The following is a 22,413-nucleotide window of genomic DNA, read 5'->3' as shown; positions in this document are numbered from 1 at the left end:
TTTGGTCTTATATTCAGACTGAATTGTTCCCGTCACTTTTTTTTTTTTTTTTTTTTTTTTTTTTAAATATAGTAATACCATTAAGAAATTCTCAAACTGCCAGACTAGAATGTATCTTGTATTGTAGTACAGTTAAAAGACCTAAGCAGAATATACCAATACTGTAGGCAGTACCCCTGTCTGGACAGAGCTGGTTACTGAAGACCATTAAAAAAAAAAATCTTTTGTAAATGACCGAGGAAAAAAAAAAAAAAAATCTATAGGTAGATAAAGGCACAAATCTTTTTTGAACATTAAAAGATGCAACTCTCTTTTATTTGCAGTAAACAAAAGGCAATATTTGACACACACAGCACAACATTATAGGTTACCCTGTATTCAATTTCTAGTCCATAGCAGAATAAAGCTTAACTGGTTCTTACAAGTAAGTACGCTTTTTCATGGTAAATAAATACACACTTCTAAGGTCCACCAACCACCACAGGACAGAAAGTGAAACATTATGTTTATACAAAATGTCACTGAAGAACTGGAATATTTTAGTTGTATATATGTCTATGGATTTTGCTTATTCTCAGATGAAAAACAAACAGTTCAATCCCTTAGTGTAACGCAACCAAAACATTGAAAAGCCATGCTGTGCGTCTATCCAGGACCAACACAGAAATCCAGCCTAGCACTTAGCATCTGTACATCACATCAGTCTGTTAGAACAAAGTGTTGCCCCTTTGAAACATGCTATTTTAACTGAACCAAGCTCCCGAGTGGAGTCCATAAAAAGGTATTACGAAGGCCTGTATTTTGTCTTGGACCGAAGTTACACATTCCTCCTCTTCCTCTGCATTTTCCTTCCAGTCCGAGCCCCTTTTTGTGCTCCTCTAACCAACCCTTTGAACTGACCTTGCAGTTTTGCTTTTTTCCTGCAGAAAATAAATAAAATAAATACTTTTCGCCATACCATAAACACAAATTCAAAGCTTAACATCCTAATCACAGATGCAATCTCTTCCACCTTCAAAACAAATTGATCTTTGTAGTGACTTTAAAAAAGAAAACATGGTTTTAGCAAGAGCCAGAACAGACACTGGATTTTGCAGACGATTTCTCAAGGCTGATTGTAGACAGCTAAGACCATGCCTGTGCAGAAAGGTAAAAAAAGTGCTTCCTGCAAGTGTGTGAAGAATGTGCCATATCTGGAAAATTTAGGTTGGACACGCTCTTGGTAAAATCAGTAATTGAAAATAAAATCTCCAACTACTGTGTCTTAAATGTTAGAACAAAAGCGCTAGGAAGTAACATTAATTTATGAATAAAAAATAAATAAAAAAAAGGATCAATGATCTTCTCCCATACCTTCGGTTCAGCTGAGCCTTTTTCAGTGGGATGTAGGCATATGGATCATGTTGACCTTTCTTCTTTATGTCACCTTTACCACTCTGGAAGATAACATTAAAATGTTTTTAAATATTGTATTAACATAACATGTAAAATCATTAAAACAGGACCTTTTTATATATATTTTTAAACAGAAAGACGAGACAGGCACACCTGCACGGTGTCATGTAATTGTCATATAATTGGTATTATAGGGCTCCATTTTGAAAATATCACTCCACGGCACAAGGCCCTTTACTCACCTTTGCCTTGTACTGTCCACCAGAGTCTCCTTTTTTAGACAACGGTCGATGAATCCCAGAGCCCCCGGCTAAAAGAAAAATTGAATTACTTTTAAAAATCCTCTTGCTTCAAGACCCTTCTTTTCAGTTTAATACATGACTTGCACAGACTGGGCAGTGTCATACAGCTGGTCTCTGGAGCACAGATTGTTATCACAGACGTTATATAGATTTTTCATATATATATATATATATATATATATATATATATATATATATATATATATATATATATATATATAAAAAACGCATGACCCGATATATAGATGTCGATGTATGTGCACCCCATTCACACTTGCGGTCTAGGCCGGCCCAGGGCCACTTCTCGTGTGAACGCTTGAAAAATGAAAAGGAGGCCCTGGGCCGGGTGAAATTTAGACCAGATTTTTGATACATCCTAAAGTACTAATGCCGCCTTAACGTGTCAATGTGCTGACGTACCTCAAACCACTCCCCTACTAGGTCGAGTGTAGTAGATCAAAACAATGTTGGTTTTAAGGGGTAGCAGCTGGGACGATGCAGAAATTCACACGTGCTGTTTTAAATCCCCCCACCCCCCCCCCCCAGAGTAAAGTAGGTTTAAAAGGTACTGAATCGCAAAAGGACAGTCCTGCATCTCCAGCCAAGCCAGTGAACGCACTTAGGCCCCCTAAAACCTCAACTGAACGGAAATTTTGAGGTGGCTCAGTAAGTGTGAACAAGGCGATAGATGGCTGAGACTGGAGCTTACATCTTTACCTTTATACTGAAATTGTGGGTCCATCTCCATGTCCTCATCCAAGTTGCCCTCTTTGAATTTTCTTTTCTGATTTCTCTTTTGTTAAAAAAAAAAAAAAAAAAAAAAATATGCTGTTATGTAAACGTCTGGATTAAGTCAACAATTTCACTATCTGCATCTTGGGGATGGGGGGGGAATAAAAATAAACACACTCACACTCTTAACACCAGCTTCCTCCAGTATGTCTTCCATTTCCTCCTTTGCACCTGCAGAGAAATTATAAATTTAAAATGATCACCAATACAACCGTCAATATTGAATAAAATTCAATTACTAAAACTAGGTGTTTTGTAGGCCAGTTCAACCTTTAGATTTCTCGTCGTCATCTGCTTCCTCGCGGATAATCAAACGCCCATCCGAAGTCAACTTGAAATCATGACGGACCTTTGTGTTCTTCTTTACATCTGGATTTGTGGCTGCCAGACAGATTATAAAAACAGGTAAGTCTACTGTGCTGCATATGTAAGGCAATTTGACCTCCTTCTTAAAAGTTCTTACCAAGAACCCTCTGGGAAACCATGGGATCCAGGAAATTCAGCGGCTCATCACCCTCTCCCTCCTTTAGCCACGCCCTTCCCTTCTGTCCAGGCTGCTTCTTCCTTCCCCGTCCCTTCTTCTCTTCCTCATCCTCATCCTCAGAATCAGCCAGGATGTCTTCAATACTACAAGATCAAAATGGATTAAACAATCTTTTTGCAACTGGCACTAGCTTTTTGCCCACCCTAGACTTGCCTGTACCACTTGATTTCAGGTCATCTTCTCCCATTAAGTTTGTGGTTGTCTCCATCTGACTTTTAGAGGGAACCATACCTGTCCCCTTTGGGTTTTGACATATCCTCCTCATTCTCCGACTCGGAATCAGCATCATGCTTCAAGATTTTCCTCTGTTTGTTCCTGGCTTCTACCTTGCGGATATTAACCAGCACTTTATGGTACTCCTCTGGAAGCATGTTTTTCACCAACTCAAACCTGCAAGAAAGATATTCAGAATGAAGGGGTTTGTACTGTACAGGAGTCCCTAACCCCCAGGTAGGGACCTTTTCTGCTGTCTACAAGAACTCTCTCTCTCTACCTTTAAAGTTGATTTTAAAAAAAAGGATCTACATTTACCCAAACTTGCGGATGAATTTGGTGAAAATATTCTTTAGTTTTGTCCGGAAATGCCGCCTCATGTCTTCTTTAATGTTTCCAATTCCCTCCATCTTATTGAGAAAGAAAGCAAAAGAAAACTCTGTTGCTCAGTGAACACAATCCATGGGGGCAAAAATAAATAACTAAATAAATTGAACTTGACCCAGTGAATCTAGTTGAAGTGTGAAATGAATATGAAGCCAATATATCTCTGTGTTTCACCCAGAAATCAAAAGTGACACAATCACAATATGTCAGACATCTTAAAGTCACAGGTCAAAGTGAAGGGTGGTGTAAAGATTTCCATAGAGAAGTCACCATAACATTGCAAATATGAAGTTGGCATCTCAATTGTGTGAAGCAAGTAGCGGGCATACAAGGGCCTCTCACAGAAAGGCTTAATAAAGCTTTATCTAAAAAAGCAGACTATGTATTACCTCCAATACTCACCAATAGAGGCATGTGGGACGCCAGCATTTTAACATCCATTATAAATAAAATAACTTTAATAAAGCTGAGGGCTGTCTTCACCACCTCTCGTGTTCTGGAGCTGAGCAGGAGACACACATTCCGAAGCAACGGTTCAATAACTGAGCGCTCCAAGGAATCTGCAGAGACACAAAACAGATACTGGGTTTGCAGCAAGACAATAATTCCAACTACTACCAGCAGGGGGTGCCAATTGTTAGAATTCAGAAAATGTCTAAAAATGTGCTGCTGCAGCTTTAAATGTGGTAAATAATTGAAATAGCTACATTTTTCTTTAAGACAATAAAGCATTTTCCCTGTGCAAACCACCCCATTGAGCATCTAAACTGTCAATAAAAATAACTATTTAAATCTGTAACTTCCTTACAGTGATTGGCCATAAAAAGTAAAAAGAAATACAAATAGTAAAAACACCAGTACAAATGTTTTTCAATTCTCATATATGAAGACAACCGATAGACATCTACAAAACTTACGACTGAGTGTCGTACTGACTGTCATATTGCTTTCATTATTTTTTTAGTATTACCTTTAAACTCATAAACAAGCCGAGTCAGAGCCAGGACAGTGCAGCTGATCATTGTTACCGATCCAGTGAATCCTGCATAGATCAGTTCCAGGTATTGAAGTACTGCCTCTGAAACACAAATACACACGTCAGTCAATCACTGCTTCTTTCAACCAGATAAGAACAGAAAGATCTTTGCAATGTGCCTTGGATTTTTACAGAGACAGAAGTGAACTATTGGGTTCAGGCTACTGCAACTTCTTTACTTACATATTGTATTTAATTGTTCATACTTTTAATCTTTTTTTTCTACTAAAATGTGTTGCTGCTTAACAGTCTTGTTATTATAGTTATTAAATGCTACCAGACCTGTGTTTTCCCACTCACCTTTCTGGCTGCCACAGAAGCGTATGAATGCACGGCCGATCTCCACCAGGAGGGTATATGCATTTCGCCGAGCACCTACAGCCACCTCATTGGTGCAGATCATAACCTGTGAGGGCAGAAAGCAAATGTTCTGTTATACAGGTGAACATCTCCAAATAAGGATACCCAGCCATGTAGTAAAATCGTTTATTTTGCCACGTGTGATTCTACACTATTCCTATTGACTTACTTGGAAAGTGATGGAAATGCCTTTCTGCCACTAAAGCACCTTAGTTTTAGTTATTTACGAGGAGCTTTGGTACAAGAACAGGCTGCATCAAAAGGTGGGTTACATGTGTTTCAATTACTGCCATACCTCTGGGAGAACAGCTGTGATGAATCCAGTATGTTCAGGACTCAGATGTTTCACAATATGGATCAAGCACTTAAGTCTTGGCTGTAGAAACAGATAATTGTTTTTTTTTTTGTGGGTTATTAAAACATATTAAAACAAAAGAGAAATTCTTCAGATACTTGAGAAGCTGCTCACCCTCTTGGCTGGAGAGGAAGCACTCTTCAGAGAGCCGAGCAGCGTCTGCTTCAGCTCCTCCAGGTTTGTGAGGACAAACTGACGACACGGCTCCCTCTCCCCTCCGCACATCTCCTCCAGGATACGGTAGGCCTTCTTCTGCAATCCAGATTCCTTGCTCTGAAACAAACAAAACCAGACAGAGCTGTCAGCACCCGCTTGGTGCATCGGCTGCTGGATGCAGAGAGAAAAAAAAGATAAAACAGCTGCAACAGCTTGTTTACCGCCAGATAGGGCTTAACGAGCTCGAAGGTTTTAGTCATTGTGGACTCATCCACACACGGAGCCATCGCCATTATCAGGTCCATCACCGCCAGCCTGCAACCAGAACAGTTGAAACATTCAGGTCCACTAGCACCACAGCAAATACACACATTAGACAGAATGAACCTGTTCAACTTATCAATGCAATCAGCTACAATAAGTAATACATTTGTTATAGCTGATTACTTTAAGCCTGACTGTAGTCTTTGCTCCACATTGGCACGGACAATAAACGGCTCACCTTGTGAAGCCCGAGCTCTCCAGACTGCAAAGTTTCTCGGTGGCTTTCTGCAGAAATGTACAAACCATCTGCAAAGAAAACAAAACAGATTTAAACAATAAACAAGCCAGAAGATGTTTTACCAATGCACAAAAAAATGGTTCACACATTAAGGCTTCTGTAAACTACAGTAACAAATCTGTACAAGCTCCCAGAGAGTTTTTACTAAAAGCAGCTATTGTCCCACCTCCTGGTCAGTGATCGTCAGGTACACCTTAATGGTGTCCAGAACAGGCATCCTCAGTGCAGCACTGTCCACTACAGCAGGCTGTTGGGTATAAACGTTGAACAAGATGGGCAGGAAATTTTTTGCAAAGCGGGCAACTTCTGCATGATCCTCCTCTGCAAAAGGAAAGATAAAAACTTAGAAATGCAGAAAAATCTGAAAGACAAGCATAGTGTCTATACGCAGAATCTCCAACCCTCCTGACCACATGAACCCCCGCCAACCCTTACCCTTCTTACTACTCTTGTTGATCAGTGTCCGTATAGCATGGCAGACAGTGAGCCTCAGGTCAGGTCGGTCACTGATAACCATGCCGAGCACCCGAGCAATGCCTTTAAAAGAGGTGGCCAGATCAGTGGGCTGCGTACAGAACCCTGGCAGCATGGACCAGATCTGAATAGGAATGGAAATGTATAAATATTACCAAAACAAATATTTACGGTTTTTATTTCAATCCTTATAGATTGTTTTAAACAGAAATTAAACAAAATAGTAACACTGCACTATATATTGTCAGATTGTTTATACAAAGCCTGTGGAAATTACAAGATACAAAACAGTAAATAAACTGTGAATTTCTCACCTGTAGATGCAGAGTCATGTACACCTTAGACTCAAGGTTTCGCCCTGCCTGACTAAGCTCGTCAGCTAAAAGAGAACAGAACAAGAGTTTATTGGTGAATACCACACTTCCACAGTGAAAGTGGATACTATAGTATAGTACTATATCCATGGACTTGGTTGTTAATTAAAAAAAACAAAAACCTTTATTTTTGAGAGTAGTTGCCAGTGGCAGAAGGTATGTGGTGAAGAATCCTAGCTCTGTGTTTTTAACACGATCCCGGATCACAGGTATCAGCCAACTCCTTGGAAATTCAAGATCATCTCTGAAACAAACATTTTTTTTTTTTTTTTAATGCAAATCGCATGAAAGGCGGTTCCTTTTTTTAACTACTAACACCCCTCCCTTGTCACACCGTAAATCAACCCTTACTACCTTAACTCTAAATGCACAAGCAATGTCATTCCCCAGATTCCAAAGCCACTCCCACCCACTGCAGCCCCGATACAAACCATGGCACTTCCAACACACCAGTACTCACTCATTGCCGTCGATCTGTAGAGGTACGGCTCTCAGGACGATTTCAGGGCCCATGCTCTCTACTGCAGACCCCACAGTCTGATCCAGCTCACCTGAGAAAGGGAACTGAGGCGTCAAGCGCAGGTCACACAAGGACTGCAAACTCTGGTGAAAAAGAACCAAAAACCCAAGTTAAAAGGACAGACAGATAATCTGAAATCACACCAATTCTGTAAGTGGAACAAACTGAAGACAGTCAAATGCATTCCAAGTGACCTCTGTAATCTCTGTTCCCCAAAGCTCAGACAAGGCAGTAGGTTCCATGAACAGGCATTACCACCCCCGTCCCCTTTTCCTGATTCTTACCTTTACCATGATGGGGTGCGCCTCCTTCCCTGCCACCTGGTAGAAGCAGCTGAGAACTTGCATTACAAAGGGCCAGGAGGAATAGTATCGATACGTGAGACCCTCTTCTATCAGTCTGAAAAGCAGAAGAAGTGTAAGAAAACATGGGGTGGGGTTATCTCACTCCTGCTCCTCAGCCTCACTAAGAAACTTACCGAAATACTTTACAGATGTAAGCAGCATTGCCTGCGGGAGCAGTCGATGTGATTGACCCGATCTCTGCCACGCACGGAGCAACACACTCCTTCAGTAAAGTCTGGTAATAAAGCACAAACACAGTTAGAAGTATTTCAGCCTGATAAACTACACTTCCCATCATCCCAAATCTTTGCAGGTTACTGAACACAACTTTACTATTTAAAAACACCCACAACCCATTAGCCACATGACTGCTCGAGAGCACCAGCCACTGACCTTTAATGTCTGTGCTGCCGTGGAAACGACTTGCACATGCGGAGACAAAAAGCAAGTCATGGCAGCGGTGAAGAAACGGGGCAAGTGACCCAAACAGAGCGAAATCTGCAGACTAGGAGAAACAGAAACAGTGCATTAAAAGAAAGGCATGGAAAGTCTTACATTCCTGAAGGCCAGCTACTCTACGATAAGATATTTATGTTATCAGTCAACGTGAACTACTTGTATTGTTGTTCTCTATGGCTATGTTAATATTTAAAAACTAATTTTAAAAGCTGACTTTTATAGGGAAATACCTGGACAGGTGAGTGTGTGCTTTTTCCATTACAGCCAGCCACGCCAGCAGTGGCTGCAGGTCATTTTCACTGGGAAGGTAATCATACAGAGCCTGAAACAAAAACAAATCCATTACACAAAACACTGCTCAACCCAGAGGTTCTACACTGGGTATTTCAGAATAGAAGATTTAGTACTTTTACTATAGATAATCGTTCTTATTCTTGAGACAGTGTAAAATTTGTCAGCCGGTTCAATCTGAACATACCGTAATTATCTGTGCATTGAGTTCTGCAGGCAATGTGGAGGAGTTTGGTTTGGCACTGAATAGCTTATGGAAAGCCTGCATGGCACCTGCTGTCACAAGCTGCAACAGAAACAGAATCAACTGAGACCCCTGAGTATATGTTCCCTAGGGTATATTTGTACTTTGTACCCCAGGAGGGTATTTTGTATTCACATAAGTGAACAACTAAGTAATAGCTATTACAGAGTATTCAATTTTAGATAATCATTTAAATTCAAACCATGTATTTTGTATCTGCAAAATTAACAATACAAGGTCCTGATCTCTGCAATGTTCAGGTAAGGTGAAACCAAGATGAAGCTGTGTTCTCACCACATGACTGAGTGTCATAACCCGGAGCAACGTCTCGCAGCAGGACTTGACAGCACCATGTGGGAAGCATGGCAGCAGTTCCTTCAGGAGCCCCAGGACGTGTAGGACTGTGGTGTCCTCTTTATTGCCTAAAAGGAAAAGAAAAAAAAATTGCAATGGTTAAAATTAATTCCCCAAACACTATGGGAGCAAACACACTTTAACAACCACTTACCACCAGCTTGTTCCATCTCCTTAATGCAGAATTTGGCCGTTGACTGAGCAGCAGGATGGTATAAAGGAGCAGAGTCTCCAAACATGAAGTCACTGCCCCTCAGGACAGAACACACGCCATGCTGGGCCGCCTTACGGACCTGGAACAGAAGAGAGAAATCAGTCCCTCTGATGCTGGCAACTGACCCTTACCATGCAACAGCCTGTGGGAGGTCCCAGTGACTGGGCAGTCTGGAGGGCAGAGAGTCAACGTACCTTGGGTTTGGAGTGAACAGTGAAACTCAGCAGTCCATGGTAAACCTGAAGTGTTGATGGGTAGCTCCATACAGACCCGTCCTGTTTCCGAAGCAGATTTGCCAAGCAGGAGAGGATCTACAAAGCATAATAAAATTTACAAACATTTTTTGTGTGTCTGTGAAAAACTCCCCATATATTGCTGGGCTACAGTAAAAAATAAATAAATAAAATAAAATCAAAAGGAATTTGTCTCTGCAATAAGCACAAGTGATTCAAACCTCAACATTCACCTAACTACATCTAACGCAGTAATATATCTTGCATTTGGCTTGATTGTTATCCAAAACAATCACTTACCCAGCGCAGGGCAGAGGGGGATTCTGAACTGGCTTGAGAGGACATGATGTTCATGAAGACCTTTGATGTGTCTGAAAACTTCAGGTTTAAAACTGGGCTGGGAACTCTGGGAAGAAAACAAAAACATGGAATTAACATAACATAATAAAATCTAGGACAGGAAAAACAACGACACTTATAATACGACACAATAATGTGTTGCAATTCTTACCGCTTTAGCACGAGGTTGAGAAGGTAAGCCACGGCACCCACTGATTCACTGGATTCCACAACTTCTAGCGTGGTCATCTAGAGCACAGACAGACCCATTTACACCAGGCATTAAATAACAGAAGCCAATCATTACGAGACCCTTTTACTATTTGGCATTGTATTATTACTCACCAAAGCAGCAAAATATTCAGTCTCTGTCTCCTTTCCACCTTGGGATCGAATCACTTCTGTTACAGCAGCTAGCACTGCACAAATCTGAGAAAGAAAGAAAGAAAGATAAGAGAAAAAGATGCACACTAATGATCCCAAATGACATGATTCCCCAAACAAACAATGGATGCAGTTAGGGCTGGCAGATACACTGGACAGCATTAATGCTCCGTGAAGAGGTCACTGACCTCCTTGTGAGATGCAGAGTTGGACTCCCAATAGCGCTGCACTTTGCTGAAGGTCAGGTTCGAGCAGTCAGACAGGCCACTCAGGAAGGTGGCCGAGGTTCGCTCGGTGAGTGCTGGCTCATCCACCTCCAAGGGAGTGTCATCTTTAGACTCCTTGTGCTCCAGGGGACCGGACTGCAGGTCATTGTGGAGCTTAAGGGCGTCAACTGTCAGGTCACTTCTCGCTAGAAAAAGACCAAGGATAAATACTGTCAAACACAGCCCGATCTACTTAAACCAGAATGCAAAACATATAAACCACTTAGAAAAAAAATTTGTAAATGAACCAAAAAAGTAACACAACATAAAAAGGAACATTATGAGAAGCAAAAATGTCCAGTTGCCCATCACCCCCATCAGGACTGAGCACATATTAACGTGGTTAATCTATAAACATTAGGTCACACACATACTCATGCTCAGGAAGGAAAACAAATGCCTTAGGCAATATAAACAAACAGGAAAACGAACCGTTTGGCTTCTAAACCATAATTGGAGAAGTAAATAGAAAAGCAGGAATCACCTTTTAAATTATAAAATTCAACATGTTTGCGAGTACTGCATATTTCGAATTGGACTTAATTGCCCATTAAACTTTTAAAAGAACTACCCCGTTTAGTTTTGTATGTTTCTGCTATTGTCGAGGTAAGTTGATAAAAATTCTAAGGTTGGTAATTCCGACGACACATTTTAATTAATGAACGTTCTCCGTTCAGCTGACTGCGGTAGAGTATCATATGGCTGATCTGAGTGTCTGTCCCTTTAATTACTACACACGTGGTTACTTACGGTATACTATATGTTCAAAAAGGGATATAACTACTGAAATGTATTTTAATTCATTTTTTCTTAGTATTACAATACTGTACTGTTTCAATAAGTGCCAGTAAAATTAGCTATTGGTTTGTATACATAGATGACAATACAAAAAATTGCACATGTTTCGAGTAATTTATAATAATTTAATTGCAGCGTAATTCTGGCGTATTATATATTACGTAAAAAGAACGTTACATGTCTTCTTTTTAAAAAAATTAATCAGTTTTTAAGTGTCTTAATGCGTCTGTCCCGCAAAGGAACCTCACTGATATCCACGTGTTTCCCAGCTGCAGCAGGCCAGAGCCCCGGACTCTACTGCGGCCTGTTTAAACTTGTTTCTTTACCTGAGGGGCGACTGAAGAACCGGCTTCTCGCTGCCTGTCTGTAGCGGCTTGTCTCCGGGTTAGAGTCGCTGCTGTGTCCCTTTTTCCAGCGTTTTAGCTTCTGTGCTGTACCAGAACGTAGCTTCCCAGCTTTCACCATTTTCAGCTGTAAATGTATGCCACCAAAAAAACAAGCGTTTATAGTCTGTTTGCGGCCGTCGGTCACATGGACATTGCACACTTTCCAATGCAAGAAGGGCTATCCGTTTTAATCCACACGGTGGCGGTATTGTGCGACTATATCCAGAGCCGTATATATGGCTCTGACTATATGTTAATGTTGTGCGTGTACAGTGTAAGGGTGTACCACGAATCTAAAGTTGTAGTGTAATGTAACAATATATTCTGGAATTTAATTTAAAAATAAAATGCTACATTTGAAAACTCAGAGTGATTGATGGATATTGTATTTACTACCTATTTTAAATAAATGAAATAAATAATATAGCACACTTAGCATTTTACTCTATACACTAGGTTACACACAGTAAACTAGCTTCTTTTTAAATTAAAGCCATTAAACACTGTTAGAAAAAAAGAACACGATATTGTGCACATTTCATTGTATAAAGTAACTGTTTTCATGTCCAGACATGTTTACCAATAAAATGCAAATTGAACGTTTCTAACATTTAGCCATTAGGTGGCAGCAATGGCAAAGTAAAAAAACCCAGAAGCACCAAGAAAATCGAAATCTTACCATCCAGGTATTTATTATTATTATTATTATTATTAGCTGTTAATATCACAAAAATTTTCCCGGGGTGTGGTTTGGGGGAGCTACCTTACCACTAGCCAGTGCTGCCCTACTCAGATGCATTCTTCCTGTCGCTTGGTGCAGGCAAGCCTTAAATGAACAGGGAAACCATATCACCAGCAGTATGGTGCTGTTAAACAACCTTTCATAAGGACTTTTATTTTTAAGACAATAGCAAAGGAAAAAGCACATTTTTAAAGGAATAAATTAAGGTTAAAAACAAATATGTACTATTGTTGTATTCCTCGCAGAATGGATGGATGCCAATAAGATGGGATATTTTACCTCTGCAAAATGTGTATTTTTAAAGCTGGTAACATTATCAAACTGTTTTAGGGTAAACTGCCATTATAGATTTTTGTTTTTGCCACAACCTTTAATTTCTCCCAGTGATACAATATTTTGATGTTTGATCACAAAGCACTATTGGTATATATAGGTGGTCACTCATTTCAAATGCAAATCAACTGTCTTCTTTTGTGTTGAAACAAGGGATATAAATACGGCTGTATCTTCACAGACAATCCAGGTGATATTACTTTGAAAATGTAATTTCGCTATCAATAAACACATCCAAATACAAGCTACACTGGGTGTAAGTCTTTGAGAATCTGACTACAGGGGAACAAAATGACCACATTATCACTTAGCTGTACATTATTAACAAAAAACTCAGACTCAGAAGTTTCAATTTTATTTGACAGCTTGCAAAACAAGAAAAAAATCATCTTGCTTATAAATGTACAGATGACCTGTAAAATAACTTGTACAGATATTAAATTATCAGAAACCCTAGCTTTATATATATATATATATATATATATATATATATATATATATATATATATATATATATATACACACACATATATATATATATATATATATATATATATATATATATATATAATATATATCTAGATATAGATATATCTTACTAAATATACAGATTTCTAAATATTTACACCCATTTAAAAGTCATAATGGTGCTTATAGTTTTTGCATGTGTAATCTAGAAGCCGTTTGAGTTTTTTCTTATAAAATAGAACTTGCAAGCTGGATGGCTCCTCATTCTCCAGGTGCAAGAGTTTTACAGTCTCGTGCCAAATTTTAACTTAATATTAATAAAGCTCATGGTATTGCAGACTTGCTTGGATTCACTGTGTGGTCCTCTAGAGTCCCTTGGCTTTAAAACACCAGAAGTGTATTGATAATGACATTTAAGAAAAAAAAAGCAACATACATTCTTGCACTAAAATAACAGTTGTGAAATGTTGCTTCTTACAAAGGCCAGTCCAGACATATCCCAAGCCTGGTGCAGGATATATCATGGGAAAAGCAAAATAAAATAAATTAATTAATTAAAAAATCACAGATCTGCCAAATAAGGATTTGAACGTTATTCAAATACGCCCTGATATGGACGTTCTCTGCACAGATTCAAGTAAAACTGTGAGAGATTAACACCCACTCAACAATGTATTTGATTAGATCCTTTATTGCAATTTAAAAGTCCTTCAGGACCAGAGGTGTGATAAACAGCTAGAAGACCAAGACCTGTTGCATATTTGGTACATTCTTTTAAAACAGTAACATACAAATTGTTATGCTGAAAACTGCTATAGACATGTTTGAACTGCATCATGCTGTTCCCTCACATCCAAACTGCAGCACAGGGGCCCTTTGCATAACATACTGTATCACCACATATACACTGTGCTGTTAAAACCTTCCCTTCTGTAATTGCAGTATGTACAGTTGTCTTTTCGTACACTCTGTAATATGCTATTTATTAGTTCATTACATTCTATCCATTAGTGTAACTGTGATAATATTTAATTGTAATATCCATTAGTGTAACTGTGATAATATTTAATTGTAATAACTATTCTACCTTAAAATGTTACTGTCTATTTGAGAACGTGCTAATTGTTAGTAGACTACACTACCAATTAGTATTGTGCTATCGGTATACTCAATTAACTCTCAATATCACACAGAAGATAAAGGAGAAAGTAGGTGCACCACTTCCTTGCTGAAAAGCATTTCTACAGTTTAGGCAGGACTGAAATATTCCCCAAAAAACATGCAAGACATGATCTTAGGTTAGACACAAAATAATAATAAAATAACTGCAGCGTGGTAAAACAGCATGGCTTCCAAAGAATTGGGGGTGAGCTCACAGTAGCCATTAAAGTGCTTGGAGAGGTTCTGCAATAGCAGGGAGTCTCATTCCCTGGTACAGCGTCATGCTTGAATCACTGTCTTCCTGCCTTCCTTCTGGTTAGCAAGGACAGTGGCTGCTGATATAGATTACAGATCAGAGCCACAATCTGTCCTAACTGGCACACAAAACATAGGCCCATTAATACAGGGCTCACAGATTACTACATTTTATTACTGTTGAATTAAATGTAGACAAAAAAAAAACCCCACACACACCAGCGCTACCAAAAGCTGAAACTGCTTAGTGAGATGCCTTTTAAAAAAAAAAAAAAAAAATTGTGTTTTTTTTTAAGAATGGTAAAACATTTAAACATTTCTTTTTAAAAATACCAAACCATTTTTGTTTTTGTTGCATTTCATTTAAACAGGGATCATGGTCTTGTCACATGGCTGGATACTCAAAACTTCCCAGTCTGTACCAGTTGTGCTGATTTCAGCTTGTCCTGGGGTTTTCTGAGATTGACAACACACCTCCAGTTTTTAAGCAGGGATTCTGTGACCAGAACATTTAGCAGCCATGCCCAAATGTGAAACAAACAGCGCTGCCTTTGCTCATCTCTTCTTGTACTCAAATTCTAGTACTTGAATTCTATGGCATCCTTTTTACATCTCCTGGTTACAGTTCAGCACTGTAATCTCAATTTGTGAGTGTAGTCTGTGCTTGTGTGGACTCTTGCATTTTTATAAAATCAGTCAGAGTCTCGGACTGGTCTGGACTAGCACATCAATTGTCCCAGAGTTTACACAGCAAAGCGAACAGACTACGTTCTAAAATGTCCCAAGAATAAGCTTTGGAGGCTGTTTTAATGGAATTATAATCATTGCATTTATTTATTTTAATTTTCTAATGGAAAGAAAGAAGGGTGGTTTAGGGGAAGGGGGGTCTCACTCTCTCTCTCTCTAAAGGGATCAGTTGGGGTGCCTGAGCGAGGGTCACTTGGGGGCAGCCATCTGGTTCACTATAACTTGGATCACAAAGTCTTTTTGGATTTTGGTTTCCTGCAGCCGGGTTTTGTCAGTAAGCAGCTTTCCAGAGAAGAACCAGCGCTGCTGGGCTGGGTCGATATTATCCTGAACCTGGAGCTGTTTCTTCAGCTGGCCGATGGTGTCCGTCATGCTGGCACCGAGGCGCACGTCCTTGCCTGTTGAGAGTCGTACCTTCAGCTGGAAATCCCGCTTGGAGCCGCCCTGTGGCTCCAGGGCATCAGTTGTCTCCTCCTCGCTGTGCTCTGTGATCAGGTTCACTGGTGTAGCAAGGCAGTAGACTGGCAGCTGATAACGATTACCGAGCTCATCATAGCACTCAGTCAGGGAGCCTGAAACCAAACACAGAGCAGTTAAAGGACTGGTCAAGAGAAAGACCCAATTCAGGAGTCTGAAACTGAATCTGCGTCCCAGCAAAGGGAACGAATACCATAGGCTTGTTTTATACTTACTATAAAGGCAACCAGCTTTTTCGAGTAAAGTGACACATAATGCTGAAATAACTATGATTGCATCTACGCCCCCTGTTCCGCAGTAACCCATTAGATTATGTTTAGGATAATACAGTGTCTTGAAGACACCATCTAACTGCAAGAGACGGATATTCTTCCACCCACCATGTGGAACAGTGATGCTGGCTCCATCAACAATTGCCTGCGCCAACTCTTGGTCGTTGCACTCAATGGCAATTGCGGCTGCCTTTAGGGCATCCCAGATCTCTTTGCGCCCCTCAAATGCTGGAGCAGTGTCCCAGAATTCATCCCGCTTGCTTCGCAGCTGCCCCTCGGTCATCGGGTAATCACTCTTCCACTTGGGCTTGTCCTTCTTTAGAGGTTCATTTCGACCTGAAGGGGGCAATCATACAAATGCACTGTTTTTGTGGTTTAAAAGGATTGTTGCTACATCTTAAGTTAGGTCACAATGTACAAACAAAATCCTCTTAAATGCTGTTATTTTTTTTTTTAACCACGTTCATATTGGAATCCAATACAACCACATAAAATGACAACTAACTTTGTCCATAATTTCAGTATTTCAGTTTTAATTTTTGAACAAATTCTGCAAACCCAATTCATTTTCACTAACAAACCAAAACGAAATGGGAAATAAGGACTAACAGCGCAATGCCAGAACCAGCTATCCTGGTATCACTTAAAGCATGCTTTTAGCACAAGCTGCTGTCACTCACTACCACTCTTTCCTGGGTCACTGAAGTTCACAGAACATGTTATTCAGCCAGCCAGAGAACAAAGTCCAACCGGCACCCTCCCTCAAGAATACAGATAACATTTCAAGAGGCCACAAAGCCTGCAATTAAAAGTATCAAAACAGAGCAATATCTTCTTGGGGAAACGTTTAATTATTACAAATTAATCTGCAATACAGACAGCATATCACGTGCACATGATTCTCTGAGGGCAACCAAAGCAATTCCTTTCAATAAAAGTACTTACAGTGAAGCTGGATGTGCATTCCAAACTAATATATATAACTAAACCCAATCACTGCACTTGGTATTTTATAGTTTATTTTTTAAACTCATTAAACACTATGAACCTATCATTCCTTGTAGATAACTGAATGCTGCAATTCCGCTGCAAGGAGAACTACACTGACATTGAAAACAGGTGAGCCAGTGAAAAAGCAGCAATTGGTTACTGAAGACTTCAGTCTGGGAGCAGCACTGAATTGTCAACAAGAAGCAACACTGTTCACAACACATTTGAAAAAAATATATATACACCATTAAAAAAATTTAAAAAACACATTTACTGTAATGTGTGTATCTAAGAAGACGACATTATATATACTGAGTGTACAAAACATTAGGAACACCTTCCTAATATTGAGCTGCACCCCCTTTTGCTCTCAGAACAGCCTCAATTCATCAGGGCATGGACTTTACAAGGTGTCAAAAGCGTTCCACAGGGATGCTGGCCCAGGTTGACTCCAATGCTTCCCACAGTTGTGTCAAGTTGGCTGGTAGTGGATCTCTTCTTCGAATAGCTTGTTCCATCTCATCCACAGATGCTCAATTGGATTGAGATCTGGTGACTTGGCAGGCCACTGCAGTAAGCTGAATTCACTGTCATGTTCGTGGAACCATTCCAATGTGTGCCATGTAAACACACCCCACACCATCATACCACCACCACCAGCCTGCAATGTTGAAACACGGCAAGATAGATGCATGTACTCATGTGGTTTTCTCCATACCCTAGTCCTCCCATCAGCGTGAAATACCAGGAACCAGGATTAATCAGACCAGGCCATGCTTTTCCAATCCTCCAGTGTCCAGTGTTTTCGTTTCTTAGCCCACTGCAACCGCAGTTTCTTGTGTTTTGCTGAAAGAAGTGGAACTCTGTTTGGGGTATGGCAGCCAACGACCTTTCGTGTCAAGGTACGATGAGTTGTGCATTCTTTTATGGGTTTTTCAGCACCAATGTTGTACTGGACTGTCAGTTGACTAACTATAGCCCGTCTGTTGCTCTGAACAATTTGTGTCAGCCTCCTTTGGCCTCTTTCATCAATGAGCCGTTTTCTAACACTGGCCTGCCGTTGGCTGGATGTCCTTTAGGTGGTGGACCATCCTTGATACACACGGGAAACTGCTGAGCGTGAAAAACCCAGCAGCGTTGCAGTTCTTGAAACACTCAAACCTGCGCGCCTGGCACCTACTACCATACCCTGTTCAAAGCACTTAAATCTTTTGTCTTGCCCATTTACCCTCTGAATGGCACACATACACAATCCATTCTCAAGTCAAGTCTTAATTTTGTCAAGGCTTAAAAATCCTTCTTTAACCTGTCTCCCCTTCATCTACACTGATTGAAGTGGATTTAATAGGTTACATCAACAAGGGATCATAGATTTTCCACTGTGAACTGGTACTGGCCCTGGCTGGCCCTGACCAAGAAAAACACGTTTCAGGGCTTTTTCCCCCAAACATGGCCAACCTCAGAAGTCCTTGCCCTGTGTAAAAAGATCACTGGTGGATTGTGGACAGTACTGTGCTGCGTTTTAAAGAAACCTGTAGCAGTACTTTGTTCAGATAAAAAAAAAAAAAAAAAGAGAAAACTGCCAGAGCAATAGATGCTGCAATTGAAAGAACATTAGTTGCTATTTTTATTTCCGCAGTACAAACAATTTCAGACACCCTTCTCAGGATCCAACTGTCAGTCCAGATTGTAAAAACAGTTTTAATTTCTTCATTCTCCTGTATGCCACCACAATTATCTTTTTAGGCATACTCTTCGATAGCCATTGTAGTCAAGAAAAAAGCTTCAAATGTGTCGCTCTGTCGTCCGTCCCTGTTTTCGGTTAAGTACTGAAAGTTCATAGTTTTTGGAAGAATGCAAGTAAACGGTATGTTACTTTCAAGACAAAGGAAAAGGAACATTTAAAAGAATAACCATACCTAGTGCTCCACAAACATAAACACATTTAATAATCCTTCGAAAGTATCTGTGTTTGAACAGCTATATCTATCTCGACGTTCACCTGTCTGTATGAGATTATACTTTGCCCACAAGTTCTGGCTCTCCTTTGCTAATCTACATCGGTCCCTCCAATTGCATTCATGGTAAACTGTGTCATGAGTTGAATGGGAAAACCCCAAAACTCCATACACTATTGTATGAATTGTAATCGGAGATATCACCCTGGCATGAATCATAAGGGAAGAAACACAGGGCTGTGTTTATAGAGCAAGTCACAGAGCGATACGTATTGAATTGCAAAACGATCTATTTACATGTTTGTTCTAGAGGTAGCTGTAATTTCGCCTGGAAGGAGTTATATAAAAAAATAAATAAAAAAAAAAAACACACACACACATCAATATTGGATGCAGGGGACCCACAAACTGTCACAGTCAAGTAGCTCTATACACTGCAGCTTCCATGTACTAAAATCATAAAGTTATAAATAAATTACATGAAAACAAAGCACAATCCAGTTCCACTGCTATTTGAGTATAGCTTGCCAGCTGAAGATGTATCCCCCCACTGCAATTATACATGCTCATCCATGGTGATACTGCTGCAGCACAGACGTTATAGAAGTCAAATTAAAAGGTTGGCCTACATATTGCACTGTAAACCTGACTGTAAGGAAAAGTCTACATAGGCTAGAATCACATTGGAAGAACAGCAGATCCTGTATCTGTAACTGAATGAAAATGTTCTACTTCACAAAAAGCCAATCTGTAGTTTAGTGGCTACCATCCAACAAGGTTCCTAGACAGGCTCTATATTTACAACCACAGCAAGTACTTTGCCAGCAATCCAGATCCCCATCAGACCCTTTTAAAGACAAGTCAAAAATAAACTAAGGCTATAAGTCCTCTTTTAGTCTGCAGTGTACATTGTAATCTTAAAGCGCAACCAGAGTACAGTGACATTTTCAGTTCCATGTTTATATGGTTATTATCTAACATTTTTATTTTCCTGATGAAGATTTGTGCTTAGTTTACATGTATCTGATCAAATGTACGCTCCCACACCCACCCACAAGCTCCCAGGAAGCAGTAAGCATGCTGCAAGTGAATCCATAACATTTGGCCAGATGCCATTTCCTTCTTCAAAAAAAAAAAAAAATCATGTTGAAAAGGGAATGCAACAAACAAAAAAAAAAACTGTAAGCACCAAATCTTGCCTGGCTGTATATGAATACAACCAGAGCAACTTGGGGCAAAAGGACCACAACGCACAATACCCAGACAATCTGTAACTGGAACATTAATTTTGCCCTAACTGTATGCATTTATATTAAGTTGGTGCCGAAAAACAGGCAGTGCTTCATGAAAGGGTATTTAAACCCCTGCCTGCCTTGTTCCTAAGAACAGAAGTATCACACCATGATGTATCTTAACTGCCAAAGCATTTTCACTATACTGGACTGATATAGTTCGCTAACATTTCTACTACTTGGGTATGAGATGCTAGGAATACTGTTTGGCAGGACTAAATATCTAATCGCATCACTTCCTCCTGACAATGAAACAGGAACCACCACGTTTAATACTATTGTCTCCTCTACATTACAAGGAAATCTCACACTATTAAGGATAAACCATTACTATTGCTGTATTTGTGCCACTGTTTCTAATACATATTTAACAACAAACGCTCATGAGATCTGAGAATTTCTGGCTCCTTACCTCCGCGCTTTCGTGGGTTCCTGGAGCTGCTCCTAGCCGACCCCTGCGTGTCCCCACGCTCTCTCCCGACACAGCCTCCCATTGCTGTCAGATACAACGGATCCCCATACAGATATCCAGGAGGGCAAACCCCTTTAGAATGTAGTTGCTTTATATTATTGAGCGATGTGTACCACAGCAGATTTACAGTCTTAACGGGAATTGTTTTGGAAGTGCATTCATTGGGTCAAAAGCCTGTCTCCTGCGTGTTATCTCCCAAAAGATCTTAAAAGGCTCGTATTACGATTACTTCTGGGCTCAGTATTTCAAACTAAAATACACTGTCATTGCTGATGCACTCAGAAAAAAAAAAAAGTTGCGGCGTCATGAATTCAACATTTACTTCTAGGCGTTTTTGTAGTCTACTTTTCCATTTAACGGCAGTTTTTGAATTCTTCGCAGTTATAACTATAACTGCCCCGCTTTGCCTAGTCGGTGCAGACCGGAATAATCAAGCCATTTCGGGCTAGTGTAACTTTCTCTGCCTTCTCGCCTCTCTTATCTCTCTCGCCCCTGGCTGTAGTGACAATTCTAACTGATTTCCACAAAGCCCACCTATATATTCTCCAATACTCACACTTCGCCCTTTCTGATTCCCAAATATATCCGACCCATTTCCAGTTCGGCTTCCAGCTTTAAATCCCTTTCTCCTTCCTGGTAATAAACTCGAAGCAGGACGCAAGCGTAACCGTGCAGAGTTCTGGGACAGACATGATGGTATTAATTTACATCACATGACACCAACCTGTTTACAATGGGACGAGACCACCTTAGTCGCGTGACGTGTGTGTGTGTATGTATGTATGTGTATATATATATATATATATATATATATATATATATATATATATATATATATATATATATATATATATAAACACATAAACACACACACACACACACGTATTATGTATTTATTGACTTCTTCAAGCTTGATCCCATTGACTTCAATTGCCTGTGGAGTGGTAGATTGATTGAACATGACTTGACTTGAGTCTTCTTCAGGTTCATTTTCAACTCCGCTTTGTTGGTAATTCTTCGTTGGAAATATGAGGATGTTGTCAGCAAATCTTAGCTGATGCAAGTAGGCTCCATTGATCTTCAGCCCCTTATTTTCCCAATCCAGTGTTTTGAAAATATCTTATAGGGTGGCCGTGGAGCTTTGGGGAAATTGTATCTTTCTTGACTAACCCCTTTTTAAATCTTGATTTTGTCGCTGTTTTGTCAATGTTGCATTCTTGTATAGGGTGTTGATCAAGTCTACGTTTTCTCACCCTTGTTTTTCCAGAGAGCTTCATACAGATCTTGTGTAAACAGTCAAAAGCTTTTTCCTAGTCGATGAATCCCAAGTGATATTAAGTTAGTACTCGTTGCTGGTTTGAATCACATGCCGTACAACTTGAAGATGATCCATTGTTCTAAATCCACTCCAGAATCCTGCTTGCTCATTTGATTGTGCCGAAATTTATCTTCAAGTCTGTTGGT

General features: G+C 39.9%; 2 protein-coding genes across 2 annotated transcripts; both read right to left on the bottom strand.

Moving 5' to 3' along the window:
* Positions 1-282: 282 nt before the first annotated feature.
* rrp12 (ribosomal RNA processing 12 homolog) lies at positions 283-11,963 on the bottom strand. The gene is made up of 34 exons (XM_041269026.1): positions 11,723-11,963; positions 10,521-10,744; positions 10,294-10,377; positions 10,121-10,197; positions 9,910-10,015; positions 9,571-9,687; positions 9,317-9,455; positions 9,103-9,230; positions 8,752-8,850; positions 8,504-8,595; positions 8,208-8,319; positions 7,949-8,049; positions 7,755-7,869; positions 7,411-7,553; positions 7,073-7,194; positions 6,891-6,955; positions 6,538-6,700; positions 6,269-6,423; positions 6,043-6,110; positions 5,762-5,855; positions 5,499-5,657; positions 5,325-5,405; positions 4,970-5,075; positions 4,604-4,711; positions 4,036-4,193; positions 3,565-3,656; positions 3,265-3,423; positions 2,953-3,116; positions 2,760-2,870; positions 2,611-2,660; positions 2,415-2,490; positions 1,638-1,705; positions 1,354-1,436; positions 283-920 (listed from the first exon to the last, which is right to left on the bottom strand). The coding sequence occupies exons 1-34, from the start codon at positions 11,859-11,861 to the stop codon at positions 818-820; spliced, it is 3,861 nt and encodes a 1,286-aa protein (XP_041124960.1). The 5' UTR covers positions 11,862-11,963; the 3' UTR covers positions 283-817.
* Positions 11,964-15,545: 3,582 nt separating this feature from the next.
* LOC121325997 (ubiquitin domain-containing protein 1-like) lies at positions 15,546-21,669 on the bottom strand. The gene is made up of 3 exons (XM_041269122.1): positions 20,890-21,669; positions 16,346-16,573; positions 15,546-16,060 (listed from the first exon to the last, which is right to left on the bottom strand). Exons 1-3 carry the CDS (start codon positions 20,969-20,971, stop codon positions 15,678-15,680), a joined length of 693 nt encoding a protein of 230 aa, XP_041125056.1. The 5' UTR covers positions 20,972-21,669; the 3' UTR covers positions 15,546-15,677.
* Positions 21,670-22,413: the final 744 nt, after the last annotated feature.

The sequence above is a fragment of the Polyodon spathula genome, chromosome 13 (assembly GCF_017654505.1).
Source record: "Polyodon spathula isolate WHYD16114869_AA chromosome 13, ASM1765450v1, whole genome shotgun sequence".
Lineage (NCBI taxonomy): Eukaryota > Metazoa > Chordata > Actinopteri > Acipenseriformes > Polyodontidae > Polyodon > Polyodon spathula.
Note: the sequence above shows the minus strand (reverse complement) of the source record. Positions and strands in the feature narration are given on the sequence as shown.